The sequence below is a fragment of the Mobula hypostoma genome, chromosome 1 (genome assembly GCF_963921235.1).
Source record: "Mobula hypostoma chromosome 1, sMobHyp1.1, whole genome shotgun sequence".
NCBI lineage: Eukaryota > Metazoa > Chordata > Chondrichthyes > Myliobatiformes > Myliobatidae > Mobula > Mobula hypostoma.
In genome coordinates this window covers 178,797,812-178,823,562 of record NC_086097.1, presented here as the reverse complement: position 1 = coordinate 178,823,562, position 25,751 = coordinate 178,797,812, and the positions used below count along the sequence as shown (strand labels likewise).

Here is a 25,751-nt window from a genome sequence, read left to right as displayed (position 1 = left end):
ATACAGAGTCTATAGAAGTGAGGCAAAGCGGCGTTAACTTCATGGACCCTGTACAGATTACAGAGAAGTAGGTGTTTGCTACCCCGAGGCAAATCAGGGTCCATAAATCCCCAGGGCCTGACAAGCTGTTCCCTTGGGCCCTACGAGAGGCAAGAAACTGCCCGGGCCCTGGTAGAGATATTTAAAACTTCCTTAGTGACAGGAGACGTACCAAAGGGTTAGAAAATAGCCAGTGTTGTACTGCTGATTAAGAAAGCCTGTAAAAATAAACCAGGAAATTATTGGTCAGTGAGTCTGACATCAGTTGTGGGAAAGTTATTGGAAGGTATTCTAAGGGATCAGATATATAAGTATTTAGATAGACATGGACTGATTAAGGATAGTCAGCCTGGCTTTGTGCGTGGTAGGTCATGTCTGACTAACCTTATAGAGCTTTTTTGAGGAAGTTACCAGGAAAATGGATGAAGGCAAGGCAGTGGATGTTGTCTACATGGACTTGAGTAAGGTATTTGACAAGGTCCCGCATAGGAGGCTGGTCAAGAAGGCTCAGTCGCTCAGTATTCAGGATGAGGTAGTAAATGGGATTAGACATTGGTTCTGTGGGAGAAGCCAGAGAGTGGTAGTAGAGGGTTGCCTCTCTGACTGGAGGCCTGTGACTAGCGAAGTACTGCAGCTGGGTCTGTTGTTGTTTGTCATCTACATCAGTGATCTGGTTGATAATGTGGTTAACTAGATCAGCAAATTTGTGGATGACACCAAGACTGGGGGTGTAGTGGGCAGTGAGGAAGGCTATCATGGCTTGCAGAGGGATCTGCATCAGCTGGAAAAACAGCTTGAAAAATGGCAGATGGAATTTAGTGCAGACAAGTGTGAGGTTTTGCACTTTGTAAGGGCCAACCAGAGTAGGTCTTACACAGTGAATGGTAGGGCACTGCAGAGTGCAGTACAACAAAGGGATCTAGGAATACAGGTCCATAATTTGTTGAAAGTGGCATCACAGGTAGATAGGGTCATAAAGAAAGCTTCTGGCTCCTTGGCCTTCATAAATCAATGTACTGAGTACAGGAGATGGGATGTTATGTTGAAGTTGTATAAGATGTTTGTGGGGCCTAATTTGGAGCATTGTTATGCTACAGGAAAGATATAAACAAGGTTGACAGAGTACAGAGAAAATTCACAAGGTTGTTGCCGAGTCTGGAGGACCTGAGTTATAAGGAAAGATTGAATCGATTAGGACTGTTTTCTTTAGAACACAGAAGATTGGGAGGAGATTTGATAGAGTTGTACAAAATTATGAGGGGTATAGGTAGGGTAAATGCAAGTGGGCTGCTTCCACTAAAGTTGGGTGGGGGGACTACAAGCAGAGGTCATGGGTTAAGAGTGAAAAGTGAGAAGTTTAAGGGGAACACGAGGAGGAACTTCTTCACTCAGAGGGTTGTGAGAGTGAGGAAAGAAATGCCAGCACAAATGATGCATGCAAGCTCGATTTCAATGTTTAAGAGAAGTTTGGATAGGTACATGGATAGTAGGGATATAGAGGGATATGGTCTCAGTGCAGGTCGATGGGAGTAGGCAGTGTAAATGGTTTTGGTATGGACTAGATGGGCTGAAGGGTCTGTTTCTGTGCTGTAATTCTCTATGACTCTATGTCCTTGAAGCTGAGGATTCTAGTGCCTGTGATGGAGGTGGCTAAGTTCACAACCTTCTGCAGCTTTTTCCGATCCTGTGCAGTGGCCCCTCCATACCAGAAGATGATGCAACCAGTCAGAATACTCTCCATGGTACATCTGCAGAAATCTGCGAGCATCTTTGGTGTCATAGCAATTTTCCTCAACCTCCTAATGAAATATAGCCACTGTCGTGCCTATATTGTGATTACATCAGCATGTTGGGCCCAGGATAGATCTTCAGAGATGTTGACTCACACTTTCCATTGCTGATCTCTTTGAGGACTTCTGTGTGGTTCTTTGTATTTCCCTTCCTGAAGTCCACAATCAACTCCTTGGTCCTTGTGACATTTAGTGTTACAACACCACTCAACTCTATCTCAAATCCACCTCATCACCATCTAAAATTCTGCCAACAATAGTTGTGTCATCATCATATTTATAAATGGCATTTGAGATGTGTCTAGCCACACGGTCGTGGATGTAGTGAGCAGAGCAGTGGGCTAAGCATGCGTCCTTGAGGTTCGTCCTCGTTGATTGTCACCGAGGAGAAGATGTTATTTCTGACCCATAGAGACTGTGGTCTCCTGGTGAGGAAGTCAAGAATGCAGTTGCAGAGGGAGGTACAGAGACCCAGGTTTTGGAGCTTGTTGATTAGTACTGAGGTTACGATGATATTGAACATTTACCTTATCAATGCACCATTCTAGGATTTAGAAGAATGGGAGAACATCTTATAGAAATATATAAAATTATAAAAGCATTAGATAAGATAGAGGCAGAAAAGTTGTTTCCATTGCTGAGTGAGAATGGAACTAGAGGACAGCCTCAAGATCCGAGAGAGAAAACATAGGATGAGATCAGGGGAAAATGCTTTTCCGAGATAATAGTGAATCTGTGACGTTCTCTGACCATGGAAGCCGTAGAAGCCACCTTATTAAATACATTTACGACACAGTTAGGTTGCTGCAGCGGAGGAGAATTAAGAGTTCTGGGGAAAAGGCAGTCAGTTGGAGCTGAGTCCATAGCCAGATCAGCCATGATTTTATTGAATGGCGGAGAAGGCTCAACAGGGCCAGACAGAGGCTCCGGTTTCCTTCCACGTCCAAAAGACATGCAGGTAGGTGGTTTAGCTATCTGCTTTAAGGTGCCTCTAGTGTGCAGGTAAGCGGTTGAATCTGTGGAAGCTGATGGAAATGTGAGGAGAGTAAAACTGGATTAATTCAGGATTAGTATAAATTTGTTGTTGCTGGTCATTCACTATATATTACTTGAGATTCATTTGCGGGCATTTACAGGAATAAAGAAACACAATAGAATTTTTTGAAAAGCTATGCATAAACAGACACAAACTGACAAACAACCAATGTGCACAAGACAAACTGTGCAAATAAATACAATACTGAGAACCTGGGTTGTAAAGAGCCCTTGAATGTGGGAATGTGAGCCTATAGGTTGTGTAATCAGTTCAGAGTAGTGGTGAATGAAGTTATCCACGCCACTTCAGGAGCCTGTTCCTGAACCTGGTGATGTGGGACCTAAGGGTTCTGTACCTCCTGCCTAATGGTAGCAGCAAGAAGAGATTATGGCCTGGATGGTGGCGGCCTTTGATGATGGATGCTGCTTACTTGTGGCAGTGCTCCATTTAAATGTGCTTAATGGTGACGAGGGCTTTGCAGACATCCCACCTCTCCCAGAAGTTCCGGGAGTCTCCCGCATATTAATAGTGGCTCCCTGATGCCCGCAACTTATATACAATGTCACAGAAATCAATTATTTTGAGAGCAAGCGAGCGAGAGAGCGCGAGAGCAACCATGAGAGAGAGCAAGAGCAAGTGAGAGAGAGAGAGAGAGAAAGCAAGCGAGAGTGACCACGAGAGAGAGCGAGCGAGAGAAAGCAAGCGAGAGAGAGAGAGAGAAAGCGCGAGAGAGCACGAGAGAGAGAGAGAGAGAGAGCAAGAGCGCGCCATAGGAGAGTGTTCCAAAAAAAGAAAATATAAAACGTACGTCACCCCAGACTACCCTAAAGTGTACCCCTGCCTAATAGGGGTCAAAAATAATGACAGTGTTGCTCACTGCACTGTTTGCAACAGTGACTTTTCTATTGCCCACGGTGGGTTAAAATGTAAAAGACATGTTGAGGTGAGTTTAACAGGTGTCATTTGTTCATTAGCATAGCTAACGTTATTTAAACTAGCTGGCTGGCTGCTAAGGAGCTACTCTGTTGCAGACATCCCACCTCTCCCAGAAGTCCCCCGCAAATTGATGGTGCTACCTCCCTGAAATGAGTTTTTGCAGGGTGGGGTGTCTGGCTTTGCCTGTATCGAACTGGGCTTTATCCACCACTTTCTGTAGTCTTTTTTATTCCTGGGCTTTGGTGTTTCCATATGATGCAACCATTTAGGAAACTTCGCACTGTGCAGCTATAGAAGTTTATCAAAATTCTTAGTGATATGTCAGATCTATGCAAACTTTTAAGAAGTAGAGGCATTGTCATGCCTTCTTTGTGTTCTGACCCCAGGACAGAACTTCTGATATGTTAGCACCAAGGAATTTAAAGCCTCTGACCCTCTCCACCTAGATTCATAGTGTGTCTTTATGACCTTTCTTTTAGTTTCAGTGACCTACACAATGTGAAATTCTGTTGGTTTGCAGCAGCCCTACAGTGCAAAGACAAAATTGCTATGCATTACAAAATAACTAGTGCAAAAAATAAGAATAACGAGGTAGTGTTCATGGGTTCATGAACCGTTCAGAAATCTGGCAGTGGAGGGAATGAAGCCTTATTGCTCAGGAAGGGAATGGCACTGAAAATCGCCTTTCTAAAACCAAATCTGGCTAAGGATTTCAGTCCTCATTTCCTGAATATGTACTTTGTTATGAGAGCAGCGATGAGCGAATCCTACTTCCATTAAACAAACTTCATACAGCAAAGGCAGGTAGAGGCATGGAAAGAAGAGACAGCCCAATAGATAGACAGACAGCTAGATAGATAGATGGATAGAGATCTACCTTTATATGGTCTCGGACTGCGAGTTTCCCCTTCCATCCCACGCTGTAGAACCAATCCTGGCCTCTCCCCTCCTAAAGTTGGCACAGATAGAATTAGTGTCATAGAGTATTAGAGTCATACAGGCCAGCCGATCTACTACATCCACGCTGACCAGTGGGCACCCATCCATATCCATCTCATCCTCCAGCACCTGGCCTGTAGGCCTCCGTGTCTTGGTGATTCATTAGTAATTATTGTAAATCCTTACAAATTTCTACCAATGTATGGGGAGATCATGCTGACTGGTTGCATTACTGCCTGTTATGGAGGCTCCAATGCACAAGGTTGCAAGAGACTGCAGAGGGTTGTACCTCATTGTTCCTTTTTGTGCACGATTTTGTTTAGTAATTTACAGTAATTTTATGCCATTGCACTGTACTGCTGCCGCAAAGCAACAAATTTCACGACATGTAAGCAGTGATAATAAATCTGATTCAAAGGGCTGGTCTAGATATCTTTCAAATGCTGTCAGTGACTCTGCTTCCATCACTCTCTCCAGCTCTGTGGTCCACATACTCACCACTCTCTGGGTGAAGATGGTATTCCCCTAACTCCCTTCCCCCCATGCTAAATCTATGTTTTTAGTTTTAGTTATCTCTGATATGGGGAGAGGTTATCTGTAGTCTACCCCCTCCATATCTTCATGATTTCCCCTCTTAACCTCCTCTGCTCCAGAATGAACAGAGGCAACCTCTCCAGTCTCTCTTTATAACTGAAACACTCCATCCCCAGCGAGGTCCTGGTGGATTTCCTCTGCACCCTCTCCAGCGCTGTCAGATGCTACATTTAGAGAGGTGATCTGAACTGCACACAGTACTCCGACCGATGGCTGAGAGAGATATTACTTGAAGATTTATAGGTGGCACTTCACTTTAGTGGCCTCAAAACTCCCTGGACTGTTTCCAGCTTCTACACACAACCCTTCCCAGTTAAAAACAATAGGTTACATATAATTATCATCATTAAACCAAGTTGAAGTTAGTAAGAAGATAGAAACAAATGAGAAGCTTGAGCAACACGTGACACATAGGACAAAAATTATAATTGGAAATGGATAAAAAGTAATTACATTAACCCTAACACTGCAATTATATGTTTATCAAACTTTATGGTTGTTAACAAGGACTCAAGAATTAGAGTAAACACATGGTGAGACATTAGGTTTAAGGGGAGGTAAGACTGGATGAGAATCCAGTTAGGAAGACTTCTGAACTGCACTGACTGCCACGACTGGAAGAGTTGAATGGTGGACAATGCCTGGGGTTGTTTGATATCATTGGCTGGACAATTGGAGACACTATTCAAGTCAATAACCTTTTATTAGAATGGGTAATATGTGACCTCTTGTTTCCCTCTCTAGAGCTGCAGCTGAACACTTTGCCATTTAAAAGTTCCAACATCCATAGTATTTTCCCTCTGTTCTTTCCTGTCTCTCTCAAACCTGGAGGAATGGTGGAGACACTATTTCTCAGGCACTGTGGCACTTACAGCTTGCCATTTCAAGAAGCAATGAAATCAAGAGAAAAGCAATGGCTGGAATAGTGATCTTCCTTCCATCTCACCCTTTCCACAGACACTCGCTTTTGAATATTAATGGACCAATGTGACAACAGAGACACACACCACGTATAGTCTGTTGTCAACTATTCTCCCTTTCTCAGGGCAAGAGAATTTTAAATTCTCACCTTAAACCTATGTCCTATAGTTTTGGACTCCACTACCCTGGGAAAAGGACTGTGATCACATACCTTATCTCAAGATTTTATAAACCTCTTTAAGGTCATCTCTCGGCCTCTGTCACTTCAGGGAAAACAGTCCCAGCCCCTCAACCTTCTCCTTATAACTCAAGCCCCCCTGGTAACATCCTTGTGGATCTTTCCTTCACCCCTCCCAGGTTCCTACAGCTGGGTGACCACAGCTGCACCCAGTACTTCAAGAGTGGTCTCACCAGTGAAGTATAGGGAGCAAGTTCCAGAGCCTGGGGCTTGGCTGTCCCAAGGAAAACAGATGGGAATCTGAGTGAGCAAGAGGGGGATCTAGGAGAGCTATTGTCTGGAACTTACAGAGGTAGAGAGGTTCAAACTCAATACTGAGACAATGTTCGAATTATCCAGTATTTCTCCTTATACCTCTAGCCCTTGATCCATGTAAGTGTCTAGCGTATGATATTGAAGATCTCATTCATTCGCCGTGCCTGCCCTGACCCTTTGAAACCAAACTAATCTCACTTCCTGCAGTCCCAGAAATTATCCCGCTTCATCACTTTCCCCAATGGAAGTTCCACTGAATCTGCTTTGAGGAAGAACAGCCCTGGTCACAACAAAGCCAGCTGCTCCCACATCCCACTTCCATTCTTCCTTTCAGAAGTGACAATGAGGTGATCTAATGATTAGCTATATTTGTCACACGTACATTGAAATACAGTTAAATGTGTCATTTGTTTCAATGACCAAAGATTCAAGGATGTGTTGGGAGCATGCTTCAGGCACCAATATAAAATGCCCACAGCAACCTAACCCTTACACTTTTGGAATCTGGGAGGAAACTGGAGCATCTGGAGGAAGCCGGTGAAATCACAGGAAGAACATAGGGGAGTTGAACCAGGCTCACTCATACTGTAACAGCATTAGACCGACTATGCCACCCCAATTCTATAAGACACAAGGGAGTAAGGAATAGTAACAGGAGTAGGCCACTCAGCCCCTCAACTGTATCTGGCCACTCAATCTTACAGGGTTGCAGCTGATTTTTGACCTCATCCAGTTCCCAGGGTCCACAATAATCCAGTGCCCCAAAGTACCTCTCACTCATTAATGACCAATCTCATACCCCTTACACTGTGCCAGGTCACAGAGGAAACAGGTCTGTTTCTCCCTGTCAAGCAAATATTTTACACAGTAAACTCTGACCCTTCTGAACTTCGGAGAAATACAGCTGTGTTGTTAAGAAGCAGATCCATTTCCTTACAAATGGTATTGCAAACTGAAGGACGGACCTAGAATTTTTAACATTTCTCACTGCCCTTCGCTTTCCAACATACCAGTGCCATATAGGAAACACAGGAGTTGGCCTGTGTAGAGCAAGTTCCCAAACCCGGCAATGTGCAATCTATTTACTTGTCAAGTCTACTCCAGCAATGGCCCCTCTGTCCATCACAGAAACCAGCCTCTCCTCAATGGACTCTATCTACACTTCTTACTGGCTTGGTAAAGCAATCAGCATCATCAAAGACCCTGAAGACCCTACCAACTATGGACATTATGCCTTTCCCTTCCTTCTCTGGGCAGAAAGTACGAAAGCCAGAAAGCAGGTACCACCAAGCTCAAGGACAGCTTCTATCCTGCTGTAATAAGACTACTGAGTAGTTTCCTCGTATGATAAGACAGAATCTTGACCTCACGATCTACATCATTATGACCTTGCACCTTATCGTCTGCCTGCACTACATTTTCTCTGTAGCTGTATCACTTTATTCTGGTTTTCCTTGTAATATCTCAAAAGTGCTTAGGTTTTGAACTGATCTGTATGGATGGCTTGTAAAGCTAAGTGTTTCCCTATTTCTTGGTGCATGAGACAATAATAAGCCAATAACAAAGTCTCTATACGCAGTGAGAACAGAAGCACCATCATCTGCAGGCTCACTCCTAGCTACTCAACATCCTGGCACGGAAATTCATCACCAGCCCCCATCTCTTTCCTCCTAACAGCACTGTGGGAGCCCCTTCATCAGAAGGACTGCAGTGGTCCGAGACAAAGATCACTCACACCCCTCCCCACACACTTCTTACGAGGAGTTCAGGATGGGTAATAAATGCTGGTCTGGTCAGCAACGCACAGATCTGGAAGAAGGAATCATTACAAGAAATATCTGGGCTTTGCTGATGTTGGATCAGGGAGGGATAAATGACGGACAGAATATCTAGAAATTCTACCAGCTGTGTACAGAGACCTTAAACAAAAGAGTGTAGCAGTCCCACTCTACTAACCCTCCTCCCTTAGTGCAATACTCCCTCAGTACTGTTCCTCCCACATTGCAACGTTCCCTCAGTACTGCCCTCCCACAGTTTGACATTCCGCAGTACTGTCCCTCCCATAGTGTGACATTCCCTCGGTACTGTCCCTCCCCAAGCATGACACTCCCTCAGTACTGCCCCTCTCAGAGTGTGTCCCTCCCTCAGTACTTTTCCTCCCACAGTGTGACACTCCTTCAGTACTGTCCCTCCCACAGTGTGTCACTTACTCAGTACTGTCCCCACAGTGTGACACTCACTCAGTACTGTCCCTCCCACAATCTGACATTCACTCAGTACTGTCCCCACAGTTTGACACTCACTCAGTACTGTCCCTCCCACAGTTTGACACTCACTCAATACTGTCCCTCCCACAGTGTGACACTCACTCAGTACTGTCCCTCCCACAGTTTGAACTCACTCAGTACTGTCCCCACAGTGTGACACTCACTCAGTACTATCCCTCCCACAATCTGACATTCACTCAGTACTGTCCCCACAGTTTGACACTCACTCAATACTGTCCCTCCCACAGCGTGACACTCACTCAGTAATGACCCTCCGACAGTGTGACACTCACTCAGTACTGTCCCTCCCACAATCTGACATTCACTCAGTACTGTCCCCACAGTTTGACACTCACTCAGTACTGTCCCTCCCACAGTTTGACACTCACTCAATACTGTCCCTCCCACAGCGTGACACTCACTCAGTAATGACCCTCCCACAGTGTGACACTCACTCAGTACTGTCCCTCCCACAATCTGACATTCACTCAGTACTGTCCCCACAGTTTGACGCTCACTCAGTACTGTCCCTCCCACAGTTTGACACTCACTCAATACTGTCCCCACAGTTTGACGCTCACTCAGTACTGTCCCTCCCACAGTTTGACACTCACTAAGTAATGACCCTCCCACAGTTTGACACTCACTCAGTACTGTCCCTCCCACAGTTTGACACTCACTCAATACTGTCCCTCCCACAGCGTGACATTCACTCAGTAATGACCCTCCCACAGTGTGACACTCACTAAGTAATGACCCTCCCACAGTGTGACACTCACTCAGTACTGTCCCTCCCACAATCTGACATTCACTCAGTACTGTCCCCACAGTTTGACGCTCACTCAGTAGTCCCTCCCACAGTCTGACACTCACTCAATACTGTCCCCACAGTTTGACGCTCACTCAGTACTGTCCCTCCCACAGTTTGACACTCACTAAGTAATGACCCTCCCACAGTTTGACACTCACTCAGTACTGTCCCTCCCACAGTTTGACACTCACTCAATACTGTCCCTCCCACAGCATGACACTCACTCAGTAATGACGCTCCCACAGTGTGACACTCACTAAGTAATGACCCTCCCACAGTGTGACACTCACTCAGTACTGTCCCTCCCACAGTTTGACGCTCACTCAATACTGTCCCTCCCACAGTGTGACACTCACTAAGTAATGACCCTCCCAGAGTGTGACACTCACTAAGTAATGACCCTCCCAGAGTGTAACACTCACTCAGTACTGACCGGGAATATAATTTGAGACCTTTCAGCTCTAATGTATGAATTGTAACCACAACGACCTGGAATGGAAAACACTGAGCCACAGTGCAACCACTTCCCCAAAATAAATCAGTCATCATGAGTTTCCATTGAATTACACGCTTGGCTAATTTTCTAAAGAGTTTAGAGAATTCTGGTTAATTATTCTGAAATATGAACCAGAATATATCGTCTCACACTGCACATCAGACACAGCAGATCTGTTACTGACATCACAGGGACATCCTCACCCTCCAGCAACACAGAAGGAAGAGGTTACATTTATTGGCCGCACGGATTCCCTCACCCCTGTGTTTGCCATGAGTGACCCAAACTGTGGTTCAAAAAATTCACAGGGAAAGCAAAATGCTGCACCTATAGGTCAGGCAGCATCTATGGTGAGAGAAACAGGTTAACGTCCTTACATCAGAAGTGGAGGAATCTATTTATTAATGTACTGAGCATAGGGGAGCAGTAGGAGGATGAGGGCACGGGGGAAGAGTCATGAGGGAGTGGAGAGGGGGAGACATTAAATGCTGAAAGAGATGACTGTCTTTGTGACAGAGGGTGAGAATGGAACCAGTGGAGAAATGGAGAAATGAGAACACCAAACAGCAGTAACAGTCGATGGGACCCCTCTAATTTGTCCCAGTTCTGACAGGAGATCATCGGCCTGACTAATTAAATCAGTTTTTCTCCACAGATACTGACTGACATGCTGAGTGCTTCCAACACTCACCTTTATTAAATTAAATTAATGTTCATTTTGAACACCTGACATGGATGTTCTCTGTTGCACTGATCGGCTTTGGGCTAAGTCAGCTGACCAATAACGCAAATGTGGAATAACCCATCAAAAGCCCCACAGTGTTTGGCGACACTCCGACAGGCCTTCAGCAACGGGTGGGGAGATGAGTTTGACCAATGGCTCCAGATTTCAGTCTCTCAGATTGTAGCAAAGACATGGATACGTACGTTAACATACAAACAGAAACAGAAAAATCACAGACAGAGACATATATATGACATGTACACACACAAAGACCAGGATACTGGCATGCACATACGCACCGTAACACATACAGGCTTTTCACTGTACCTTAGTACATGTGACAATAATAAACCAATTGCAATTCTGACACACACAAAGATATGTACAAAAACGTACACATACAAAAGCAGACACAACTGCATCATATATACACAGAAGCTGGTATGCACACACAAAGACATGAGCACATATCCTCATATCGATGCACATCCTCACAGGCATGCAAGCAAAAATGCATACAAGTACGGAGAGCATGTGCTGACACAGGCACAAGTACAAGAGCGCGCACACACACACACACACACGCTCCCTCTCTCACATAATTGATGACTACTGAAAAGTTACCCTTGCCCTAGCTCTTTGTTACAGGTGTACCATTGTTTCCAGCAACTTTACATCCCAGGAAAGAAGATGGGGTGGACACAGTAGCTTTATTTCCAACCAGTGATGGAGCGGTTCAAAGATTTAATAAGCAAGGCTCCGTATCATCCAGACAGACCGCGCAATGTACTCTGCACACACCGGGGCAAGAACCTTAAATCACTCACCCAACATATGATTGGCCACGTGAACCTGGATGTCCCACTCGCATTGAAAGATCATCTGACACTTGATGCATTGGTACGTCTTCTTCTTTAGTGAGGCAGGGAAGGGAGAAAAGAGGGGGGTAAACTGATGAGTAATTTGGGATAAGATTCCTTAAAATCTAAAACAAAATACATTCAGTGGGGACATTACATTGAGAATTCATTCATCCTCATGGTTGTAAGGAACAGCTCAGCCAATATTGGATATTGTCCCACAGGCACTGATATCTAAGATGGATGATCAAGACAACACTATCTTGCTGTGCCTGGAATCTTGCTGTGCACATATTGTTGTTACATTACAACACTGATGATTTACCTGTTTTTGCAGAGGCACATAGAAAGCAAACTATGTGGGACAGCTTGGTGCTCTACCCAACATGACAAGAAATTGCAGAGAGCTGTGAACACAGCCCAGTCCATCACACAAATCAGCTTTCCCTCCACTGTCTCCGTCTACACTTCTCACTGCCTCAGGAAAGCAGCTAACCCATTCAAGGACCCCTTCCACCCTGGTCATTCTCTCTTCTCTCCTCTCCCATCAGGCAGAAGCTATTAGAGCTTGAGAACATGTACAGCTTCTGTCCTGCTGTTATCAGACTCTTCAACAGATCCCATATATGATAAAAATGACTCATAATCTCCCAATTTGCCTCATCGTGGCGCAAGCACTTCACTCATCTACCTGCACTGCTCTTTCTCTGTAACTCTGTGACTAAAAGTCAGCATGGACTTGATGGACCGAATAGCCTCCCATGCAAGCCAATGGGGCAACACTTATACCCACTGAGAATGTGTGAAATGTTGACAAGGTTGGCACCTATCTCCAACCTGAAGCCATCAGACGGTGCTCTAAGAAGGTTTGTGAACACCTCTGAGGTTAGTTAGATATCCACCATGCTGTTTGGGCTTGAAGTCAGGTATAGCCCTGACTGAGTAAACACTTCATGTAAATGGATCACTCCTGCTGTGGTTTAATCCTGAGTGGGTCTTCCTTCAGCTGGAAATGTTCAAGTTCCTGGGGGTCAACATCTCGGAGGATCCGGCCCAGATGCAATCACAAAGAAGGCATGCTAGTGTCTCTACTACATTAGGAATTTGTGGAGATTTGGTATGTCACATAAGACTCTTGCAAATTTCTACAGATGTATTGTATATTCTCATTGTGGTTCATCACAACCTGGTCTGCAGGCTCCAATGTACAAGAGGGTACAAAGTTAGCTCCATCGTGGACACAACCCTTCCCAACACTGAGGACATGTTCAAGAGATGGAACCTTAAGAAGGTGGAATCCACCATTGAGAACCATCACCCTCTGGGACATGCCCTTTTCTCATTACTACCATCAGGAAAGAGGCACAGGATCACAGTATTGAAGACCCACACTCAACTATTCACAAACAGCTTCTTCCCCTCTACCATCAGTCTTGAATGGCCCATGAACCCATGAATACTACCTCATTTTTACTTTCCTGCACTATTTATTAATTTTGTGATTTATAGTAATTTTATTTCATTGCAAAAACAAAAAAAAAATTCACATCACATAATTTAATGATTATAAACCAGATTCTGATTCGGCTGATTTCCAGTGGATCCCAGAGACAACTTCCTTCCAGATTGAGTGGATATGTTTGGGAGGTTGAGCGAGGGAACATTTATCTTGGACAAGGTGAAAGATGTCTGGAGCGGACAGGCTGCCAGGATGTGAAGAAGGGGTGGGAATGAGGGTCTCTCCTGTTTAACCTCTGTATAACTCTGTCCCTCGAGTCCCAGCAACATCCTTGTAATTCTCCTCTGCACTCTTTCCATCTTAATGACATTTTTCCCATAGTGGGGATGACCAGAACTGAAAAGAATATTCCAAATGTGGCCTTGTATTACTGCAACGTAAGATCCCAATTCCTGTACTCAGTACTCAGTGCTCTGTCCGATGAAGGCCAGCATGCCAAAAGCATTCTTCACCATCTTGTCTACCTGTTATGCCACTTTCAGGGAATCATGTACTTGCGCTCCTAGATCCCCTGCTGTTTCTTCTTCACCTCTGTCACCAAAACTCTCTCCTCAACAGCACCGTGTGGGCAACTTCACCAAGACTGCAGTGACTCACTCCCACCTAAAGGATGGACAATAAATGCCAGAAAACACCCAGACACTAAAAAGTGAATAAATAAAGACATGCTGCAGGAAAGCTCATTGATATTCTCAACCACTCGTTTAAATATTTCCCACCACCTCAAGATTGTTAAAAATGTAACGTGTCACTCCAGTGTGCATTTACTCAAACACAGGAGCGAGACAACTTGTGTCCATCCCTTCCTCACTTGACCAACCTGCTAGAATTTGGTACAGCCCAATGTATTCAGAGCACTCCAGGGGCAAGCCAAACAGCAAGACATTTAAAGCACGACCCACCTGTGTAAACAGCAACCTGTCCCAGTGCCAGGAATCTCCTTACGGGCCACAGAGCCCTTTTTGTTTTGCTCACACAACCTTTATTTAATCAGCTCTCTGGTAAACGTTTTACCAACAACTCGATCTGGCAAGCCCAACAAAATTTTAAATAAAAGATTCCATTTCATCTTTCCCTTCCCTCTGCTCGTAATGCACAAAATCCCGAGCCTTGGTCAAAGACAGTGGCTTTTCTGGAGAAGGAAGGAGGTGCTAAACCACTCAAGAGGATGTAAGGAGACTTTTATTTTATATTCATTCAAGAGATGTGGCCTTCATATGCTGAGCCAGCAGCTAATTGTCCATCCCCAGTTGTCACGGAGAAGGCCAGGGCGAGCTGCCTCACACCATAAGGCCTTAAGATATAGAAGAATTAGGTCATTCAGCACCCGGAATCTACTCATCCATTTGATCACGTATTTTAACCTAATTCTCTCTCCTTCTCCCCATCACCCTTAATCCCCCTTACCAATCAAGAACCTATCAATTTCTGCCTTAAATACACCAAACAACTTGACCTCCACAGTCCTCTGCGGCAACAAATGGAACAGATTTACGATCATCTAGTAGAAAAAAAAGTTCTTCATTTGTTGTCCTTTTATTTTGAGATTGTGCCTGTGCTGTATTTCTGATTGTGCCTACCATGGGGGACCTTGTCAAATGCCTTATTCAAATCCATATACACCACATTGACTATTCCACCTTCATTTGGCCCATCAAATCTGCTCTGCCATTCAATTGTGACTTTTTTTCAGTCCCATTCTCCTGCCTTCTCCCTATAACCCTTAACCCTTTTACCAATCAAAAACCTATAAATCTCTGCCTTAAATACACCCAGTGACTACGCCTCTGCAGCTGCCTGTGGCTACAAATTCCATAGATTCACCATTCTACCTTAAGAAATTCCTCCTCAATTCAGTTCTAAAGGGCTGCTGTTTTCTTCTGAGACTGTGCTCTCGGGTCCAAGACTCTCCTACTGATGGAAAACTTCTCTCCATGTCCCTTCGGTCCAGGGCTTCTTGAACTGCTGTAGTCCTTAAGGTGTGGGTGAAAGCTGAATGCTGAGTGTAATTTCAGGAGCTAATCGAGCGTTCTGCATCACTCAATGGGGTCATGCTGATCTCTTCCCTCAGGACCACTGCCCTGCAGTAATGGTACACCCTCCAAAAATATATCGACCTTGACGCTGAATACTTTCAGTGACTGAGCCTTCATATCCCTCTGGGATACAGAATACCGGCAATTCTCTCGTCTCTGGGAGCAAAAATATCACCTGCCCCCTTAATCCCAAAAACTGCAACCACTCACCTCCCTACTGACCTGCAGTTTGAAACACCACCACCAGGGCAAATCATTCACCCTGGTGAATTCCCATAGGAATTCTGCATCTGGAGCTCACTCCCACAGGGAGAGGTGGGAATGTGCAGCTCACTCCCATAGGGAGAAGTGGGAATGTTGGGCTAACTCTCATAGGGACACGTTGAAGCAAGCAGCATAGGAATTAGGAACACCAGCATAGAACTGAAGGTTTGAATGGCTAACTCTGTGATTTAGACAGACTGAGTGTGTGTGTGTGTGTGTGTGTGTGTGTGAGAGAGAGAGAGAGAGAGAGAGATCATGAGTGTGCGTGTCAGTGAGACTGAGTGTCTGCATTTGAGTGTTCACAAGTATCTGCTCAAGAGTGCGATGTTGGAGCAGACGAGCACAGTCTGTGCCTCCAGCTGCAGATAAATGTGGAGTGAATCCCCAGCCCGTGCCTCTGGAAACAGTGGCAGGAAGAGAGTGAGCAAGCGAGCACTCGGCTGCTGCAATGACAGGCAGTCCAGGGACTCGAACTCTCCACCATCTGGCCCGGAGGCTGCAGTGGCAGTGCCTGCACTTCTGGACAGCCCCAGATGATACATTTCTAATGAAGATGTTGTCCGGTTTCATTACCAATTCAAATCAATCCTTCCTTCAGACCAATTAGTAAATCAAGTGGCTCTCCTTCGATGACAAATACACCAGGGCCACGGATGACTGACTGCTTCAGCCTTGTGGCTACATGCATAGAGATGACAGCAAAGCCCTGTATGTGTGGGAAGAAACCTCTGTCTCCCTTTAAAGAGATACTGCCAGCACTCGAGAGCCTGAATCATTGGGAGAGACGGGGCATGCTAGGAAATGAGAATAAAAGAACACGGGACAGGCCACTCAGCCCACAATGTTGTGCCGACCTTGATGCCAACTTACAGTAAATGTCCCTTTCCATTGTACTATCAATATCCCTCCATTCTCTTCACAATCACGTCTATGTAAATGCTTCCTAAACTCCACCACACTGCCTGTTTGCACCACTGTCCCTGGTAATAGACTGATATGGCAACTGCTTCTGCATGTGACTGCAAGATAGAGTTGCGGACATGTTACCTGTCTACACTTCGCACTGCCTCGGTAAAGCAGCCAGCACATCGAAGATCCCACAAACCCTGGACATTCTCCCTTTTGTCCTCTTCCACTGGGCAAATGATACAAACGCCCGATTACTTGCACCAACGGCCTCAAGGACAGTCTCTATTCCACCGTAATAAGACTATCAAATAGTTTCCTGGCAGGATAAATCAGATTCTTGATCTTGCAATGATCTCGTCATGATCTTGCACCTTGTTGTTCACCTGCACTGCATTTTCTCTCTGGCTGTTACATTTTATTTTATTCTGCATTGTTATGGCTTTATCTTGCATTGTGTGAGGATTTGATCTGTGTGAGCAGTATGCAAGACAAAATTTTCACTGTCTCAGCACATGTGACAATAATAAACTAATACTAATGTCATTTTCTGCATTAGAACTATATCGTTCTATACATTTAAGAGTCTGTCTAACATAGTGACTACATCTGATTCCACCACCCTCCTCTGCCAATGAGTTTCAAATATCATCCACTGAGGTGTAGAAAATGTACACCTCGGATTCCCTTTAAAACTCCTTCCTCTCACCTTAAACCTTGGTTCCATTTTGATACTCCTACTGTGGGAAAAAGATTCTGGCTACCCATACCTCTCAGTCTTATATAGAGTCCGACAGCATCGAACCGGGCCCTTTGGCTCAAGTCATCCTGCTAACAAAGTTGCCCACAAAGGTTGCCCCATTTGTTCATGTTTGACCCTTTGTCACTGTAAAGTTGTTGGCGACTCGTGGCGATCCTATGGATAGTTGCCCTAGATGAGTTTTGATCCTCGCAAAGGCGGCTCTTTGCAGGTAATGTTGTATGCATCACTGTTTTCTTTTGTGTCCATCTATCTGATTTGTAGCCTTTCTTTCTTATTCCTCTAAATATTTTTTATCCATGTACCTGTCCAAATATCCTTAAAATGTTGTTAATGTACTTGCCTTGGTCACCTCTGGCACCTAATTCCATATAGCCATCGTCCTCAGATTCCTATTAAACCTTTCTCTCTCATTTTAAACAAACGCCTTATGGGCAGGTGGAGATTAGTCAAAGTAAGTGTGAAGTATAGTTCGGTAGGTCAAACGTAAGGATCAAGTACATAGTTAATGGCCGGACCCTTTAACAACATTGACATCCAGGGGAACCTTGGGTTCAAATCCGTAGCTCCTTGAAAGTGACCATCAAGAAGATAGGGTGGTAAAGAAAGCATATGGCATGACCATCTTCATTGGTTGGGACATTGAGATGAGACAGGAAAGCATATTTCAGCTGCATAAAACTTAGGCCAGGCCACACTTGGAGAGCTGTGAACAGTTCTGGTCGCCTCACTACAGGAAGGATGTGGAGGCTTTGGAGAGGGTGCAGAAAAGGTTCACCAGGATACAGCCTGGATTACAGGGTACAAGCTCATTCAATTATGTGTAGAAACAACTTGCTTAGCATTTTACAAAGAGAAAAATAAAACATTCAAAAGCCTCCACGGGGAGCCACTGAATTAATCAAACTGGCATTGAAACATGGATGAGGAGGTGACAGGGGAGGAGAGAGAGGCTTAGAAAGTGAGCGAAGAAATCTCCAGGTTAGGGGGCTTCAGGCACAACAATTACATTCGAAACACACAGGAGTATAAAATAGGAGAAGGAGGTGAGAGCTTATGGGGATGTGGATCTGGAAGAGGTGATGGAGGGAGAGAGGGCTTCAGAGCACGGAGCCATCACAGTACGAAGCATTGTAAGGTTTGATGAGTGGTTGATTGGGAGCCACGATCAGTTGGAACAGACAGGGGAGGAATGAATTTCAAAAGGGTTATTTGCAAATGGGACGGTGAGACATTCCTAATGGGGAATGTGAGCTCCCAGCACCGGTCAAAGATCTGATCGAGACATACAGCATGGGTCCATGCTAAATTTCATCCACCCATTCACATGAATCTTACACCAATCCCATTTCATTTCCCCGTATTCCCATCAATTGCCACCAGATTCTACCGCTTACCCACACCATAAGACCATAAGACAAAGGAGCAGAAGTTGGACATTCGGCCCATCGAGTCTACTCTGCCATTTTACCATGAGCTTATCCATTCTCCCATTTAGTCCCACTCCCCTGCCTTCTCACCATAACCTTTGATGCCCTGGCTACTCAGATACCTATCAATCTCTGCCTTAAATACACCCAATGACTTGGCCTCCACTGCTGCCTGTGGCAACAAATTCCATAGATTCACCACCCTCTGATGAAAAAAATTTCTTCGCGTTTCTGTTCTGAATGGGCGCCCTTCAATCCTTAAGTCATGCCCTCTCGTACTAGACTCCCCCATCATGGGAAACAACTTTGCCACATCCACTCTGTCCATGCCTTTCAACATTCAAAATGTTTCTATGAGGCCTCCCCTCATTCTTCTAAACTCCAAGGAATACAGTCCAAGAGCGGACAAACTTTCCTCATATGTTACATAGGACATAGAATAGTACAGCACAGTACAGGATCTTCGGCCCACAATGTTGTGCTGACCCTCAAACCCTGCCTCCCATATAAGCCCCCACCTCAGATTCCTCCATATACCTGTCTAGTAGTCTCTTAAACTTCACTATTGTGTCTGCCTCCACCACTGATTCAGGCAGTGCATTCCATGCACCAACCACTCTCTGAGTAAAAAACCTTCCTCTACTATCCCCCTCTCATTCCCGGAATCATTCTAGTGAATCTTCTCTGTACCCTCTCCAATGTCAGCACATCCTTTCTTAAATAAGGAGACCAAAACTGCCCACAGTACTCCAGGTGAGGTCTCACCAGCGCCTTATAGAGCCTCAACATCACATCCCTGCTCTAATACTCTATTCCTCTAGAAATGAATGCCAATGTTGCATTCGCCTTCTTCACTACTGACTCAACCTGGAGGTTAACTTTAAGGGTATCCTGTACGAGGACTCCCAAGTCCTGTTGCATCTCAGAACTTTGAATTCTTTCCCCATTTAAATAACAGTCTGCCCAATTATTTTTTCTGCCAAAGTCCATAACCATACATTTTCCAACATTGTACTTCATTTGCCACTTCTCTGCCCATTCTTCCAATCTATCCAAGTCTCTCTGCAGACTCTCCACTTCCTCAGCACTACCGGCCCCTCCACCTATCTTCGTATCGTCAGCAAACTTAGCCACAAAGCCACATATTCCATAATCCAAATCGTTGATGTACAATGTAAAAAGAAGCGGCCCCAACACGGACCTCTGTGGAACACCACTGGTGTTCCTTTTATTCCCACTCTCTGTTTCCTGCCAATCAGCCAACGCTCTATTCCCACGTATGCAACTTTCCCATAATTCCATGGGCTCTTATCTTGTTAAGTAGCCTCATGTGTGGCACCTTATCAAAGGCCTTCTGAAAATCCAAATACACAACATCCACTGCATCTCCCTTGGCTAGTCTATTGGTAGTTTCCTCAAAAAACTGTAATAGGCTTGTCAGGCAGGATTTCCTTTAAGGAATCCATGCTGAGTTCTGCCTATCTTGTCATATGCCTCCAGGTACTCTGTAACCTCATCCTTGACAATCGACTCCAACAACTTCCCAACCACCGACGTCAAGCTAACAGGTCTATAATTTCCTTTTTGCTTCCTTGCCCCCTTCTTAAATAGCGGAGTGACATTTGCAATCTTCCAGTCCTCCAGAACCATGCCAGAATCTATCGACTTTTGAAAGATCATCGCTAATGCCTCCGCAATCCACAGCTACTTCCTTCAGAACACGCGGGTCTATTCAGCTTCCTGAGTACTTTCTCTGTCGTAATTGTGACTGTGCACACTTCTCTTCCCTGCCATCCTTGAGTGTCTGGTATACTGCTGAAGTCTTCCTCAGTGAAGACTGATGCAAAATACTCATTCAGTTCCTCTGCCATCTCCTTATCTCCCATTACAATTTCTCCAGCATCATTTTCTATCGGTCCTATATCTACTCTCACCTGTCTTTTACTCTTTATATACTTGAAAAAACTTTTAGTATCCTTTTGATATTATTTGCTAGCTTCCTTTCATAGTTAATCTTTTCCCTCTTAATGACCTTCTTGGTTTCCTTTTGTAAGGTTTTAAAAACTTCTCAATCCTCTGTCTTCCCACTAATTTTTGCTTCCTTGTATGCCCTCTCCTTTGCTTTAACTTTGGCTTTGACTTCTCTTGTCAACCACGGTTGCATCCTTTTTCCACTCGAAAATTTCTTCTTTTTTGGAATATACCTGTCTTGCACCTTCCTCAGTTCTCGCATAAACTCCAGCCACTGCTACTCTGCTGTCTTTCCCGCCAGAGTCCCATTCCAGTCAACTTTGGCCAGTTCCTCTCTCATGCCACTGTAATTTCCTTTACTCCACTGAAATACCGACACATCAGATTTCGGCTTCTCTTTTTCAAATTTCACAGTGAACTCAATCATGTTATGATCACTGCCTCCTAAGGGTTCCTTCACCTCAATCTCTCTAATCACCTCCGGTTCATTACACAATACCCAATCCAGTACAGCCGATCTCCTGGTGGGCTCAACAACAAGCTGTTCTAAAAAGCCATCTCGCAGACATTCTACAAATTCTCCCTCTTGTGATCCAGTGCCGACCTGATTTTCCCAATCCACTCGCATGTTAAAATCCCCCACGATTATCAAAACACTGCCCTTCTGACAAGCCTTTTCTATTTCCAGTTGTAATTTGTAGTCCACATCCCTGCAGCTGTTTGGAGGCCTATAAATAACTGCCATCAGGGTCCTTTTACCCCTGCTATTTCTTAGCTCAACCCATAAAGATTCTGCGCCTTCCGATCCTATATCACCTCTTTCTAATGATTTAATATCATTTCTTACGAATAAAGCCACGCCTCCCCCTCTGCCTACCTTCCTATCCTTCCGATACACTGTGTATCCTTGGACGTTCAGCTTCCAGAGACATGCATCCTTTAGCCAGGTCTCAGTGATGGCCACAATATCATACCTGCTGGAATATCACACCCTGGGAGCAACTTAAAAAGGAAGGACGTCTTTGGGAATTGGGAAGAAACTGGAACAACTGGGTGCAACCCATGTGGTTCTGTGGTCAGTACCGAAACTGGAGATGTGAGGGAGGCAGCAGAACAGGCTGTGCCTCTGTGTGGTCTTTCTCTATCTTCCATTTACTAACTCTGTTGTTCCAGCAGCAACCTTCATTCGGATCTGAAATAGACCCTGCTCCCTTTTCACTTGCTTTCTGTGCCAGCTAACACTCCCTCATCGATCTTCCCTCTGTGTGACCCTCCCTTAGTACCACCTTTCCCATGGTCTGATACTCCCTCAGCACTGCCCCTCCCAGACTGTGATACTCCCTCAGTACTGTCCCTCCCACAGTGTGACACTCCCTCAGCACTGCCCCTCCCACAGTGTGATACTCCCTCAGCACTGTCCCTCCCACAGTGAGACCCTCTCTTAGTACTGCCCTTCCCAGTGTGACCCTCCCTCACTGCTGCCCTTCCCATGTTCTGATACTCCCTTAGCACTGCCCCTCCCGCAGTGTGACACTCCCTCAGTACTGTCCTTCCCACAGTGTGACACTCCCTCAGTACTGCCCCTCCCACAGTGTGACAATCCCTCAGTACTGCCCCTCCCACAGTGTGTCACTCCCTCAGTACTGCCCCTCCCACAGTGTGATCCTCCCTCAGTACTGCCCCTCCCACAGTGTGATCCTCCCTCAGTACTGTCCCTCCCACAGTGTGATCCTCTCTCAGTACTGCCCCTCCCACAGTGTGATCCTCCCTCAGTACTGCCCCTCCCACAGTGTGATCCTCCCTCAGTACTGCCCCTCCCACAGTGTGATCCTCCCTCAGTACTGTCCCTCCCACAGTGTGATCCTCTCTCAGTACTGCCCCTCCCACAGTGTGATTTTCTCTCAGTACTGCCCCTCCCACAGTGTGACCCTCCCTCAGTCCTGCCCTTCCCACATTGTGACCCTCCCTCAGTACTGCCCATGGTGTGGTGCTCCCTCAATACTGCCCCTCCCACAGTGTGACCCTCCCTCAGTACCACCCCCCCCACAGTGTGAAACTCCCTCAATACTCCCACCCCCACACTACGATGCTCCCATTGACTCTCCCTGCCAGCCATAGCCCATCACTTGAGAACAATCAGTTCTATTCGCTGAAACTTTCCTAATGTCAGGACTGCCTAGAGTGTGCAGGTAAATTGCACCTGTCCTGGGATGTCAGCAGATAGGGTTAAAATAATTTGGATGAGGAATATCATAGTTACAAGTTTCATTTGACTGCTCTGTCGAAGTGCTCCACTCTTGTCAGAAAACCTGCAACTCACCGGCACGTTAATTGCTTAAGGCAGATATTCCATTTATCTTTATAATTGGCACATTCAGCAGATTATAATGTAGTTAATGGAAATTAAATCACATAATTTACGAAGTCTAAACCTGGCTTAACATGTACTAAAGGTAAAGCACATTTCTGAAGCCACCTTTAATGACCGTCTCTCACTACAATGATTGGCACATAATACTGAATAAATTTTTTCTATAATATCTTAATTATGTTTTCCACGTTAATGAACATAGATAATCTAATCATTCAACGATACCTGGTTGTCCGATATTACACACTGCCTGTTAGCCTGGGCTGGGAAAATCCTAAATGCTTGCCCAGGATTGTGGGCTTAAATCCCTTTCTGGACACTGGAATGCCAGGGCCTTGGGTAACGTTTCAGTACAACACAGAAACAGGCCTTTCAGCCCACACAGTTGTGCCAAACTAATAAATTAGTCATTAAAATTACTGTAATTAATTCTGTAAGGGCTACATAATTAGTAGCCCTCCTGCCAAATGTCTGTAAAAAGTATTATTCACCCCTTCACCACCCCTCCCCCGGAAGTTTTCATGTTTTGCAACATTGAATCACAGTGGATTTAATGTGGCTTTTCTTGACTCTGATCAACAGAAAAACACTCTTTCATGTCAAAGTGAAAACAGATCTCTACAAAGTGATCTAAATTATGTATGAATATGAAACACAAAATAATTGATTGCGTAAGTATTCACCCCACTTTAATATGACACACCAAATCATCACGAGTGTAGTCATTTGGTTTAGAAGTCACATAATTAGTTAAATGGAGATCTGTTTTTGGAGACCTTTGTGCAGTCAAGGTGTTTCAATTGATTGTAGTAAAAATACACCTGTATCTGGAAGCTCCAACTGCTGGAGAGCCAGAATCCAGACAAAAACTACACTATAAAGACAAGAGAACACTCCAAGCAACTCCATGAAAAGGTTTTTGAAAAGCACAAGTCAAGTCAGGAGATGGATACAAAAAATTTCCAAGTCACTGAATATCCCTTGGAGTTAAGTCAATCATCAAAAAATGGAAAGAATATGGCACAGCTGTAAATCTGCCTAGAGCAGGCCGTCCTCAAAAACTGTGTGACCGTGCAAGAAGGGGACTAATGAGAGAGGTCACCAAGAGACCTAAGATAATGTTGGAGGAGTTACAAGCTGAAGCCGTGGCTGAGGTGGGAGAAACTGCGTGTACAAAAACTGTTGCCCGGGTGCTTCACCAGTCACAGTTTTATGGGAGAGTGGCAAAGAGGAAGCCACTGTTGAAAAAAAACTCACATGAAATCTTGGCTCGAGTTTGCCAGAAGACATGTTGGAGATTCTGAAGTCAGCTGGAAGAAGTTTCTATGGTCTGATGAAACCAAAATTAAGCTTTTTGGCCATCAGACTAAACGCTATGTTTGGCGTAAACCAAACACTGCACATCAGCAAAAACACATCATCCCTACCAGGAAGCACGGTGTTGGCCGCATTACACTGTGGGGATGCTTCACTGCAGCAGGTCCTGGAAGGCTTGTGAAGGTAGAGGGTAAAATGAATGTAGCAAAATACAGGGAAATCCTGGAGGAAAACGTGATTCAGTCTGCAAGAGAACTGTGACCTGGGAGATGATTTGTTTTCCACCAAGACAATGACCCCAAGCATAAAGCCAAAGCTACACAGGAATGGCTTAAATACAACAAAGTTAAAGTCCTGGAGTGGCCAAGTCAGAGTCCAGACCTCATTCCAATTCAGAATTTGTGGCAGGACTTGAAAAGCACTGTTCACTCACGATCCCCATGTAATCTGACAGAGCTTGAGCAGTTTTGTAATGAAGAATGGGGAAAAATTGCAGTGCCTAGATGTGCAAAGCTGATAGAGACCTATCCACACAGACTCAAGGTTGTAATTGCTGCCGAAGGTGCATCTAGTAAATACTGACTTGAAGGGGATGAACACTGATGCAATCAATTATTTTGTGTTTTATATTTGTTATCAATTTAGATCAGTTTTTTATAGGCACTGTATACAATGTCCATATCATTCCATTTCCAGCACATTCTCATTCCTAAGAGCTTCTTGAATGCCTCTATTATATTTGCTTCCACCACCATCCCTGACAATGCATTCTTGGCACCTATCATTCCTCGTGTAAAATAAAAACACACACAACTTGCTCTTCACATTTCCTTTAAATTTACTACTCCCCCTTCCTCACATTAACTGCATACGTTCTGGTATGGGACAGTTCAACCTTGAGAAAAAGATCTTGGCTGCTTGTGCCTCTCATAATCTTATAAACCTCTGCCAGGTCGCCCCTCATCCTTCACTGCTCCACAGAAACAATCCAAGTTTTAGTGAATGCCCTCTAATCCAAACACCATCCTTGTGAATCTCTTCTGCATTCTCTCCAGAATCTCTATATTCTTCCTGTAATGGGGCAACTGAATGCAGTACTCCAGAAGGTGCCTAACTCTGAGTTTGAAAAGCTACAACTCAATTTCCCAACTCTTGAACTCAATTACTTGATTGATAGATGCAGGCATACCAGAGTGTGATGATAGGTCTCTACCCAAAACGTCAACTGATTGTTCTTTTCCATAGATGCTGCCTCACCTGCTGATTTCTTC

General features: G+C 44.8%; 1 protein-coding gene across 6 annotated transcripts in view; it reads right to left on the bottom strand.

Moving 5' to 3' along the window:
- The window catches only part of LOC134352862 (zinc finger protein 521), a 493,824-nt gene that overhangs the window by 236,650 nt on the left and 231,423 nt on the right, over positions 1–25,751 (bottom strand). For 2 of the 6 annotated variants that reach the window (XM_063060392.1, XM_063060429.1), the window contains 2 exons: positions 11,874–11,958; positions 4,679–4,750 (listed from right to left, as the gene is read on the bottom strand). In XM_063060392.1, the coding sequence (XP_062916462.1) occupies positions 4,679–4,750; positions 11,874–11,958 (157 nt within the window). The remainder of the gene's footprint in view (positions 1–4,678; positions 4,751–11,873; positions 11,959–25,751) is intronic. The other 4 variants (XM_063060438.1, XM_063060410.1, XM_063060401.1 and 1 more) reach the window with 3 other exon arrangements.